The sequence below is a fragment of the Neoarius graeffei genome, chromosome 14 (genome assembly GCF_027579695.1).
Source record: "Neoarius graeffei isolate fNeoGra1 chromosome 14, fNeoGra1.pri, whole genome shotgun sequence".
NCBI classification, from domain to species: Eukaryota; Metazoa; Chordata; class Actinopteri; order Siluriformes; family Ariidae; genus Neoarius; species Neoarius graeffei.
In genome coordinates this window covers 673,008-686,091 of record NC_083582.1, presented here as the reverse complement: position 1 = coordinate 686,091, position 13,084 = coordinate 673,008, and the positions used below count along the sequence as shown (strand labels likewise).

Genomic DNA, 13,084 nt, shown 5'->3' with positions numbered 1-13,084 from the left:
TTGATGTCACCCGCTCCCATTGTTCCCAGGATGTAGTCTCACAGTTGTCTGTCTCCGGGAAGACGATTTCATCAAAGCAGCATTCGGGACACGCACGATCCATACATGCTTTGTTTTTGGGGTCACACACAATCATTCCCACTAACTCCGAGGCACTGGTTGTCTTCAGCAGCCCTGTCTTCGCTAGTTTGTTCGCCAACAGTCGGATGTTCTCATGTTCTGAACATGCACATGTATCTCGGTCCCGTAACTTTGGCTCTGTAATGTAAAAGGGCCTGTGTCGGGTAAACTGTCTGTAAGACATGGACAGGTGCTGTTCTACCTCCGTTTGATACTGTGTGTGGAGCTCTTTGAGAGGCTTTGTCAGGACTCTTCTTTGTACTCTGTTTATTTTTCGTGATTGTGTCTTTTTTCCCAGGTAGAAGGCAACTGTTTTCATCTCTCAACAAAAACTGTATAACAGCTTGCTTTCTCTCAGCTGACAGTCTCTTCTGACCCTTTTGTTTGACCTTTCCACTTCTCACTTTCCTTTGCATTTCCATCATTCTCATCTCACGCTTTCTACTTTTATTTTTCATTTTTTGCATTTCCATCAGCTTTTTCCTGAGATGCAAGACTTGCTTTTTAAGCATTATCTTCTCCCGCCGCAGTTTTTTGCAAAGTTTCTGGCCTGACTTATCCTTTCTCTCATCTCTCACTGGTGTGGACACCACTGGTGGACTAAAATCGTTATTCAATATTGGGTCCACTAGATTCACATTTCTGGATGGGTCGGGAGCTACAGCTACATTAAGGAGAGCTGGTGGAATGCTCTCCATAGATGGCGGGGTGAGGTCTAATACTGCTGGGTCAGAGTTGACCTGCTCCCTATGGCGGGCAGTCTTTATTTTGCTGGACAGTGGCATCTGATTGGAAAAAAAAAACATTAAAAACAGTTAAAATATATAAATATATATAAAATAGGAAATATGTTATCGCAGTGACAAGCGCTCACTTATGTTTTTTCTAATTATACTATGAAATATGAATTATAACTTGTTCCTGAAATACACACAAAATACTCAAAAATGGGAAAAACATATATTTTACAATCAACCCTTTGTTTGTATTAATCATGAAAATAACTTTTGAAGCACAATAAATGTAACTCTTCAATGTATACAAGTAATTGAAAGTATCCTGCAATGGTCGCACCACATGATATTGGTCGGACCAAATGATGTTTTCTAGATTCAGTGAAAATTTACAGACCTAGCATTAGCCACTGTAACGAAACTAGCTGGTTTCTGACAGAAGGTCACCTTGAACTATATTATCAAAATATACATTTGTAAATAAAACTTTATTATAGTTTTCTTTTTGGGGTCATACCGCCTGACATCCAAATATGGCAACAGCATCACAGCACTTAAAATCATTACTTTTAGAAATGTATGAAAGAGGGTTACAGACCTGCCTGTTGATTCCATGTGTCCTTTGCCTATTGATGAATGATGCAACTTCATGTCTTTCACTTGGATTTAAAATAAAAGTCCCAAAATGATCATTTCTTGATGGTCGCACCACATGATATTTGGAAAAATAGACAGGCTCGGACATTTTGTTTGTATATTATGGGAGAAATGTATATTCAAGAAAGCTGAAATTTCATGTGGGATTACAAAACACTTCAGAAAATATGCCAAAAAAGAGACAATAAATTTTAGATTTAGAGTAATTTTTAAAAAGTTTAAAAATCAGCAGTTAAGGTTGGACGGTCGCACCACATGACTTTTTAACACTTTGAGGACAAAAAAATTGCATGCTAACTAATTATTTCTGAAAAAAAGATTTAGTTCCATGGAGGTCACATGTACTACATATGAGTGATTCCACGCTTATGGGTACTGAAATGGGGACATGAACTTGTTCACCTAAAACCATTTATTTTTTTACCATCAGGTCACAAAACATGTAATCTTTAATGAATGATATGTTAAAAGATAACTTTTTAATTTTCTGAGATGTAATAAAAACATTTATATGCCAAAGTCAAGCCTATGAGTTCCAAAATGATGTCTGTTACATTACTTCTGTTACGATTGTCCATCTCGCGTCTGTTACAAATTAATTACAATCTAGCTCTATACCATGTTAATCTTATTGAAAGAATGTGTATGTTTATTCTACTACACGTTTATTAATTATATTTGCTAAAACATCACCTTCCTATGTTTCAAAAAGTAATTCTACATTGTTAAAATTGAGAATCTATATGTCCAGAACACTTCTGTTACGTTCTGACTTTGGCATATAAATATGTTTTTATTACATCTCAGAAAATTAAAGTTATCTTTTAACATATCATTCATTAAAGATTACATGTTTTGTGACCTGATGGTAAAAAAAAGAAATGGTTTTAGGTGAATTTTTAAAAATAAGTTCATGTCCCCATTTCAGTACCCATAAGCGTGGAATCACTCATGTGGTAAATTATTATGAAATTTAAACACTTTTTAACTGAAGAAATTGCAGTTGGACAGAAAATATAGGCGTCATGTCAGTGACCCTCATGTTAATGACCTATTGCCAATTGACCTAATGAGTTGCAATTTGGTCCTCCAGCTGTTCCTTTTGTTTTTTTTTTTTTTTTGTACCTTTTAACTTTTCCAGCCTCTTATTGCCCCTGTCCCAACTTTTTTAAGATGTGTTGCTGTCATGAAATTTCAAAATGTCTCACTTTCGACATTTGATATGTTGTCTTTCTACTGTGAATACAATATCAGTTTTTGAGATTTGTAAATTATTGCATTCCGTTTTTATTTGCAATTTGTACTTTGTCCCAACTTTTTTGCAATCGGGGTTGCAGACAGCTAGACAGACATGGATATTGCAATATTAACACAGACATAGATCAGTAGACAGTGACAGCAGGGCCACAAACATACATTGCACAAGAGAACATGTATTACACAAAAAATGGATGAACCATTACACTGGTGGGTGATGATAAAGTGCATAGTGATGGCATTGAATTATTGCACAGGATAACAAGATATTGCACTTATGCAAGGCACTGTATTTGTATTAATTTAGAAACTCCAGATGAGAGGTGCACAAAATGAGTCTTTCAGTAGGTTTAAGAGGGTTTTAAAATTCAAAAAGATATTGCACAGGCTGACAGCAAATTATACTGGATAGCAGCATTTCAACAATCTGTATGTGCATTAAGGGGGTTATCAGTTGTAATAGTCTGTGTATATTAGTGGGTCCAACAGTCCTGAGTCCATTATATTCATGTGAACTTTTTAAATGTGTTACGTATTCTGATGGCTTGTGAGAAGAAGCTATTGCTGAATCTGGCAGTCTTGCACCATGAACTTTGGTAGCATTTACCCGACAATAGAAGGGAGAACAGACCATGTGCAGGATGGGTGGGGTATTTGATCATATTGATGGCTCTGTTGCTGCAGCGTGACTGGTATAGATCTTGTATGGGTGTTTTGGGATGTTCTGGTGATCTTTTCTGCTGTTTTTTGTTGATGTTTAGTTGTAGATTTTCACACCAGGCAATGAGTTGGTTTACCTCCTCTCTGTAGTGTGAGTCATCATCGTTGCTGATGAGGCCCACCATTGTTGTCGTCTGCAAACTTGATTATGTGGTTCGAGTTGTACTTGGTACAGCAGTCGTGGGCCATCAGGGTGAACAACAGAGGGCTCAGAGCACAGCCCTGGGGGACTCCATTGTTCATGATGGTCTCTGAGGAGTTTTTTCCAACTCGTACTGTCTGGGGTCTGTCTGTGAGGAAGTCCAGTAACCAATTGCGCAGTGTGGTGTTGATGCCAAGTTTCCTTACCAGGTGTTGGGGAATGACTGTGTTGAAGGCGGAGCTGAAGTCGATGAGAAGCATCCGCACATACTGTAGCTGTTCTTGTTCTCCAGATGGCCTAGGCTAACATGAAGTGCAGTCGCTGTGGCATCATCAGTGATGTTTGTATAGACACGGTCAAGAGTGTTTACACCCCTGGTAGTGAAGTCTACATGTTGGTAATAATGTGGTTGGACTGTCTTCATGTTGGTCTGATTAAAGTCTCCTGCGATTAGGTAAGCACAGTCCGGGTTAATATTTTGCATCGAGGTGACAGACTGATACAGTGTTGACAATGCGTCTTTTGTGTTCGCACTGGGGGGGATGTAAACAGCTGTGATGCTAATAGCTGTGAATTCCCTCAGCAGGTCGAATGGTTGGCATTTTAAAGATAGAAATTCTATATCCTCAGAGCAGTGGCTTGAGACCATTTCAACGTCTGCGCACCTGTTGTTGTTAATGGAGATGCACACATCTCCTCCTCCTCCTCCTCCTCCTCGAAATTTACCACTGAGAGCATAGCTCCTGTCTGCACGGAATGTTGTTAGCCCATCCATGTATATGGTGTAATTAAGCCACGTTTCAGTAAGGATGATAACACTGCATTCTCTCACCTTGCATTGGGTGGTTTAATCCAGTCTCAAATAATCCATTTTGTTTTCCAGCGAGCGGACGTTGGTTAGCCTTCAGCCTGGTGCTGATCCCCGCACGACTGCCGCGTTTGTGACATCTCTTGCGCCGCCTCCTATGACGGACAGTGATGGTAGGGGAGTCCGCTGTTGTGCAGGCCCCTGGGTCTTGCCTAGGTAGAATGCCTAGCTCGCAGAGTGTTTTTGCATTCCAAGGCCAGAATTCCACTGGATAGGTTGTTGGATGAGTCAGATTTGTGAAGTCTAAGCAAAGTGCATCGATTGTAAATAAGTCATGTACTTGACTGTGTCGGTTCAGACAGAACATTTAACGTAAATTGCACATTGCTATCAGGAGCTGGAGTAGCCGCTGCCACACAGGGCCATCTTGGAATATCAAGGAATATCAAGTATTAGTAGTAGGAGGAGTTGTTACAGGTGCCTTATGATGTGAAACTGAATGCTTTCCTAAAATCTTACTGTGATGGGCCAATTTTGATAATAATGAAACGGCCATTACAACATCTCTGGGGAATTTTAAGACTTTCATCATTGTCCAAGGTGAGGATTGTCAGCAAGTGTATTGTCATGCAGGAACAAGAACTTCAGCTAGCTGACACAAGTGAACTCTTCCCAACAAACAAACAGGGTAGTTGCTGAACACTGTATTTAGCTCCTTATTAGCTATGATAAGCAAATTGTATTGTATTTGTAACATTAGTGCACTTCAGAAGATGCAGCTTAACTTTACACCATATGGACAAATGTATGTGCACCCCTGACCATCACACTCGTATGTAGTTCTTCCATAAACTGTTACCACAAATTTGGAATCGCACAGTTGTCCAGAATGTCTTTTATATACTGGAACATTAGTTTCCCTTCACTGGAACTAAGAGACCCAAACCTGTTCCAGCATGATGAAGTTCCTGTACGCAAAGCGCGCTTCATGAAGGCATGGTGTTTGAAGGTTGGCCTGAAGAACTTGAGTGTCCTGCACGGAGCTCTGACTGAACTCAACCCCACTGAAGACTTTTGGGATGAACTGGAACACCAACTGCACCCCAGTCCTCCTCACCCAACATCAGTGTCTGATCTCACGAACACTCATGTAGCTGAATGAACACGCATCCCCACAGCCATGCCCCAAAGTCTAGTTGAAAGCCTTCCCAGAAGAGTGGAGATTATCATCACAGTAAAGGGGAATAAATCTGGAATGAGATGTTCAGAAAGGATATATGGCTGTGATCGTTGGGGTGCACATACTTTTGTCCACATAGTTTGTTAGTTGTGGGTGGTTTTTTTTTTGTAGCTTGCTAGATGACACGTGTGTGTGTGTGTGTGTGTGTGTGTAGCTGTGTTCTGCTTTGTGTTCAGTGCATTAGGTGTAACAGCAGGAGCTCACAGGCTGTGGAGTCACAGATCATATAAAGCCTCACTGCCTTTACGAATCTTTCTTGCTGTTGCTAACTCCATGGCATTCCAGGTAACACATGTATACATAACACACTTCAAACCACAAACCGTTTTGTTGTAAAGGTTCACAGGGCATCTGGTTGGAGTTGTCAGAACTGGGATTCCTCAGGATGTAAAAAAAAAAAAAGCTATGCAAGCAGGAGGTTTTTACCTTCATGCTGTTACATGTGAGTGATGGACAGCTATAGACCATACTCATTCGTATCAAACAGTTTTTAGCCATGAACATTAAAATGACCATTAGTATGAATGTGTGACTATACATGACCCATTTTACCAATTATTTTATTTATTTATTTTTTAAAGAATGGGATGAACTATAAAGGAAAGTAAGAGAGTTATCTCTGTACCGGTAAGGCCAAAGAAGCCTGAGTTTTGCTGCAATGGTTTCAGACTACAATCGCCTCGATAACTTTAGGACTACAGTTGTCATGAACAGTTTTACACTCAAGTCTCCATCAGTGAACAGTTGAACATGTTAAACTATAATGAATTTCCTGGTGACACAGTTGTAGAAGTGAGTTGTTTTTAATCACACTATCTGTTATCACCCAGATGAGAGGATGGGTTCCCTTTACAGTCTGGTTCCTCTCAATGTTTCTTACTCATGTCGGCTTGGGGAGGTTTTCCTTGCCTCAGTCGCTTCAGGCTTGATCATTAGGGATAAATTCACACGTTTTTAAAATGTTATATTTTTCTGTCAAGCTGCTTTGTGACATGTTAATTGTTTAAAAGCACTATCCAAATAAAATTGACTTGACTTCATTGTGATGGATACGGAGGGGAGGGACAAGTTGTCCAACTGAATAAAGGGGTATCATTTGCTCATGATCTGAATAACTTTTTTTTTATTGTAGATTTTATTTCCCCTGATTTTAATCTCATCTCATTATCTGTAGCCGCTTTATCCTGTTCTACAGGGTCGCAGGCGAGCTGGATCCTATCCCAGCTGACTACGGGCGAAAGGCGGGGTACACCCTGGACAAGTCGCCAGGTCATCACAGGATTTTAATTATAATGATAATTATAACTTTATGTTCACCAACACTCCTCAATTGTACTGACAGAGGCAGAAATGGTAGCCAATCCAACTAGAATCAAACCTGGTAAAGCACCTGGACCTGATGGATTAAGGGGTAGGGCGATTTTAAATTGTGCAGTTTTTATGAAATTGTTCCAGCTTTTATTGAATGAACATTCTGTTCCCAAAATATGGAAAAACTCTGATATTATTCTTGTCTCTAAGACGCTACAAGCAGGAGAGCTCAATGATTTTCAACCATTTGTGCCGATCAGCATCCTATGTAAATGTATGGAGAGGGTCATTTTCAGTCATTTCTCAACATCTCTGAATGTTTTGACCCAGTTCATTTTGCATACGAGAAGGGCTGAAATACTGGAGATACAGTTGACCCTGATAAATGTTAGTAAATATCTGCAGCAGTCGGAGTTATGCCAGACTTAGATTTTTGTTCAGCTTTTAATTGTATGCAGAAACATCCATCCATTATCTATAGCCACTTATCCTGTACAGCAGACCTGTGCATTTTACGGCCCGCGGGCTGTGTCCAGCCCTTTGGTTCATTCTGACCGGCCCGCGTAAGGTTAATTAGAAGTTACAAAATAAACGTATTTTCTAATTTTACCTCATGCATGGACTGAATGTGCGTTGCTTTTATTTTTGAAGTTGTGTTCAACAAAAATGCAATGCACGCGACATGAACATGACATGAAATCCCACGAAACCTAATCCCGCGATAACTACTTCCGTCATTTGTCCAGACCAACCACAAACTTGTAGGTCATCCTTCAAACGGTCCAGCCAATCACATAGTGTGACGTCACCAGCAGGCGCCGGAGCCCGAGCCGATCTGTAGATCTGATACCTACACCCAATCGACGTTGTTGCGAGCAGGTCACAAGAAGACTTTCGCCCCCAAAATGTCTGCAAAAAGAAGAAAGGTAGATGCCGAATGCAGGGCTTTCAACAAAACATGGACTGCTAAATATTTATTTACTGAAGTCAGAGATGAAGCCGTGTGTTTAGTTTGCGGAGAGCAGATCCAAAAAACTGAAAAAACACCAAATGAGGTGATTAGACTACATATGTGGGCATCATTATTATAATATGATGTATCTTGCTTGATATTTGGAGTAGAAAGACAATATTGTGATATGCCTATTGTGCTTTGGGGTGAATGTGACTGAAAAAAATGGTACAAACGTTAATATTTTAACCATTGTTTTGGGAAATTTGATTGAATAAATGACTACTTTTTTTTTTTTTTGTAAGGCAACCTCATTTTTTCCATACTCTTACCATTCCTAGCAGCTTGTAAAAACAATGTTATTTACTGCTTTATATAAAGAAATACAATTAATATTATGCAGAATTTAGTTCAGCCTTTTGGTCCAGCTCTCCACAAAACTTTCTGTTTCTCATGTGGCCCCATGGAAAAAATAATTGCCCACTCCTGCTGTACAGGGTCGCAGGCGAGCTGGAGCCTATCCCCCACTGACTGTGGGCGAGAGGCAGGGTACACCCTGGACGAGTTGCCAGGTCATCACAGGGCTGACACATAGACACAGACAACCATTCACACTCACATTCACACCTACGCTCAATTTAGAGTCACCAGTTAACCTAACCTGCATGTCTTTGGACTGTGGGGGAAACCGGAGCACCCGGAGGAAACCCACGGGGAGAACATGCAAACTCCGCACAGAAAGGGCCCTGTCAGCCACTGGGTTCGAACCCAGAACCTTCTTGCTGTGAGGGGACAGTGCTAACCACTACACCACCGTGCCACCCTGTGCAGAAACATACTCTGGTTTAAAAGGCTTTGTGATGTGAACACCAATAGCCACGTTATACAGTGGATTAAAGGTGATGTGCAATGGTATTGCCTATGAAAGTTATCCTGAATACAGGAACACCTCAAGGCTATGTGCTTTCACCTGTTTTCCCTATAGTCAAGTTTATTTTTATAGTGCTTTTAACAATAGACATTGTCACAAAGTAGCATTACAGAAAATTCAAGACTTTAAATATGAGCAAATTTTATCCCCAATGAGCAAGCATGTAGCGACAGTGGAAAGGAAAAACTCGCTCAGATGACATGAGGAAGAAACCTCGAGGGGAACCAGACTCAAAAGGGAACCCATCCTCATTTGGGTAATAACAGACAACATGACTAACTTGCTTCTATAACTGTGTCCTATAGTGTCACAAAGTACAACTGTATAACCAGGAAATTTCTTATAGTTTAACAGGAAGTCTGTTTTGTTGAAGTTATAAACTGTTTATTGATGGAAAGTTGAGTGTAAAACTGTTCTTAACAACTGCAGTCCTAAAGTTAGCAAGTTAACTGAAGTCCTCAGCCATAAATGCATTACTGTAAGTGTCCAGAGCGTCTTCCAAGTGTGACTTTCAACTGTCCGTATGGGGGCCATCCTCCACAGGAGCGATGTGATGAGACTTCAGCCAGACGTAGGGCATCAGGATGGATCAGGCAGGTCCGAGGAGCAGAAGAAATCAGGATCGACATGTCACTCAGAGGGACAGACAGAGTGAAGGGGGGGAGAAAACACAAGTTGTTGGGGATGCCCAATGTCACCTAATGGTTAAGAACAGTGTACATTGTGCGCTGAGTGCTACCAGGGACTTCGGCAAAACTAACTATAACAGCATAACTAAAAGGGGAGAGCCAGAAGGTAACACAGGCATGAGGGAGCCCCGGGACATAAAGCAGCAGCCACTACACCATCAACAAACCTGAGTGAGCGAGTGAGAGTGGGGGGTGATGGCATCCATACATCCCAGTTTACCAAAACACTGTATGCCTGAGGATCCTCCAGATCTACACCTTTACCTCATAAACACTATTAACAAAAGGCTTAACTAAACAGATGTGTTTTCAGCCGAGACTTAAACGCTGAGACTGTGTCTGAGTCTCGAACACTATACACTAATGAAATTAAATTCAATCTGCTGATTGTACAGATGGGCAGGTGATGTGGTGCTGGTTGGCCTTGTGCAGGCAGGGGACCAGTCTACATGTTTTTACGATATTGTTGAGCTTACTACGTGGTGTGAAGACAGTGGCCCTTTTTATTAATGAAAATAAGACTAATGAGCTAGTTATTGGGAGTCACCCTAATGCCTGTCATAATTTTCCACCTGTTTTGATTAATGTTCAGCCTGTTGAAGCAGTGGAGGAGTTTAAATATTTAGGAACCTTTTTATGATTGTATTTTAGGTTTTATAGCTGACATGAATAGATTTTTTAAAAAGCAATACAACACTTGTACCAAATCAGGAAATTTGATTCATACGATATAAGGAACAATGGGTTTTTTTAGATGCCGTGTTGGAAGTGTTTTAAACACATCCCACCATCTCATTTATTTATTTATTTGTTTGTTTATTTATTACATAAATGTGTACATGGAATGGGCAGCTGGTGACCAAGAACAAACCGACTGTCCAGAATTATAAACATGAATTATTGGGAAAGAATAGAAACAGGGATGTGTATAAATAAATTCCAGGTAAAACAAAAAGCCTGAAAAATTGTCTGATCTTGTTCATCCCGTTTTTAATTGTTGTGTTGTGTTAATCTGGTGATGGCACTGAAGGTGTGAGGCCTGTCCTCACCGCTTGCAGCTATATTTATTGGACTACTGTGATGTTTTACCTAACCTGTGAAGGAGAACACAAGTGTGAACATCTGTGGACAATAAATGTGGTGATGATGATGATGACTTAATATTTGTCATCCTTAATGCCTGGTCAGAGTTGCAGTGGTTTAAATTAGGCTAGTAGCTAGTTTATATTTTGGGAAGTCGAACCAGCTGAATTTGGAAATATTGCAGGTAGATACAAATTTAAAAAAAAAAGTGTAAATACAGTAGGATTAAAAAAAAAAGTCCTGTGCACATCAAATTGTGACCAATTATGAAAAAAAAAAAAAAAAACTTAACCCATGTCTACTTCAGGTTTAAATCTAAATATAGATACAATCGTCAGTTTTAATTTACTTACTAAATATTTACTCAGCAGTGTCATAGTTACTAACTCGGTGTTCCAGCTACTTTATTTTACTAGAACATGCACCCGGCCCTCAAATACTAGCACCACGGCCACATTTATATGCACCCTACTCATAATTTTCCAGAACTTTCCAAGCGCCTGGCACCTTTGTTCTACCACAGAAAGAAAGTGTGCCCTAACGAGTGTTGCTGACTTGCAATGAAGGTAACACATGTTGACCAATCACAACACACTATTAGGACAGGGTCATCGACCTGCTCTGTCAACCATTTTGTCTTATTACAATAATGAATTGGGATGGGTTTCCCAAAAGCATTGTAGCACAAAGATTGTTAAATGGTAGCGCAAGCACCACAATGAACACACTCTCCTAGTTAAGATGCTCTTAGCATTAAGAGGCTTTTGGGAAACCCACCCCAGTGCAGTAAGGTGCGTTTTTGAAAAGCAGCGATGCCTACAAGTGCATGAAGGAGAAAAGAATTGGCAAAAGCAGCAAGTGGCTCACAGAACCGACTGTCCCTGTCTGCCAGAACATCAGTAGATCCAGAAGTTGAGGACTAAACAAATTCAATCAAAAGGTAGGACCGATGGATCAAGACTCCAGATGTAGATCTATAGAACATCTACTCACTAATGTTGTTGTTGCACAAAGATAAGAAGTTTATCTTCGAGTGGTGAATGTGCAGATCGTGAGTGAACGAGTGAAAATATTTTCGCACAAGAAGATAAACTTCATATCTTCGCACAACCATGTGATGTTCTTTCTTCTGTCGACCCATACACAAAATATATGCAAGTTAATCAAAAGAATTTTAATTTTGAACCGGTTTGCCATTTTGGCAATGTGCGTCCAGTCAGCAGGAAAACACTGGGAGTGATGTCATCGGAGTGAAATATTGTGAAATGTATCCCTCAGATCTGCGATGCATTTTTCAAACGAAATATGAAGTTTATCAACTCGTGTTGAAAAAACTTGTATCTTCAATCCCACGTGTGAAGTTTTTTTTGTTTTATAGATACATTCACACAGTACCGAAATTTATCAAAACAATTCATTGATTTCCTCACAAGTGATGTATAGAGATTTATTTCACGGTTTTGGTTCTCCATGTCCCAGATGGAGCTTGGATGAAAAACACCAGTGGTGTGTTTCTCAGCAAAACACTCGTGTCTATATGATATGGGTTGTATGGTGGGGTGTTTTTAAATATATAAAATTTTATAATTTTTTTTTTTTTGTCTCTTTATCAGAATGATATTTATGAGTGGTCTCGAGACCATCGTGTCCATCATAAATACTCTGAGACCGATGCGGATCCCCATAATGCCTCCCGAGGATTCTTCTTTGCTCACATCGGATGGCTGCTGGTAAGGAAACACCCAAATGTCATCAAATCTGGACAAAAACTGGAGCTTAGCGACCTGAAGAATGACGGAGTCGTCATGTTCCAGAGAAGGTGAGCCCAGTGACTGTATGAAAGGACACCATTGTGTGATTTACTGCCATTATATGGTTTCAAAGCCCCCCCCCCCCCTTTTTTTAAATGAGAGTCATCTTGTAAAATTGTGCGTTGCGCTACCTGTAATGGGGCTGAAAACTCTTGCTATTACTTGTATTGGTGATGAATACTTGTTCATGTTGGAAGTGCATATACTATGTGATATTACCTAAAGTGTGCAACTTAAAATGGCAGATATGACTCACGGTGGCATTTTAATTAAAATGTCAAATGCTAAATTGCAGGCATATAATTTTCACACGTATAATTTTACCATTGCCAGGAAAAAGTTTTTGGAGCTTTGAGTTGTGACTGAGTGAGCTACCATTTGCTAGCTAGCTTAAATTTTCTGTCATTTTAATCAAAGTAATGCATCTAATAGTAGCAAATGTAAGGGAGAGGGGGAATCATTGCTCTCCATGCTTTTCATCTCATTCTAACACCTGCAGTAAGTTAACCATCTAAATGGAGATATTCTCTTTATGCTGTGCTCATTCTTTAAAGCAGATACGCAGAGCCTTTATTTTTAAAGAAATTTCTGAGTAGATAGTGTCTCCATCCTTGACTCTTGTATGCTGC

The 13,084-nt window shown here is 39.9% G+C and overlaps 1 protein-coding gene across 4 annotated transcripts in view; it reads left to right on the top strand.

Annotated features, from left to right (window-relative positions):
• LOC132897859 (acyl-CoA desaturase 1-like) overlaps positions 1 to 13,084 on the top strand; it is an 86,417-nt gene that overhangs the window by 49,996 nt on the left and 23,337 nt on the right. For 3 of the 4 annotated variants that reach the window (XM_060939100.1, XM_060939102.1, XM_060939099.1), the window contains exons 3-4: positions 5,833 to 5,963; positions 12,258 to 12,463. In XM_060939100.1, the coding sequence (XP_060795083.1) occupies positions 5,833 to 5,963; positions 12,258 to 12,463 (337 nt within the window). The remainder of the gene's footprint in view (positions 1 to 5,832; positions 5,964 to 12,257; positions 12,464 to 13,084) is intronic. The other variant, XM_060939101.1, reaches the window with a different exon arrangement.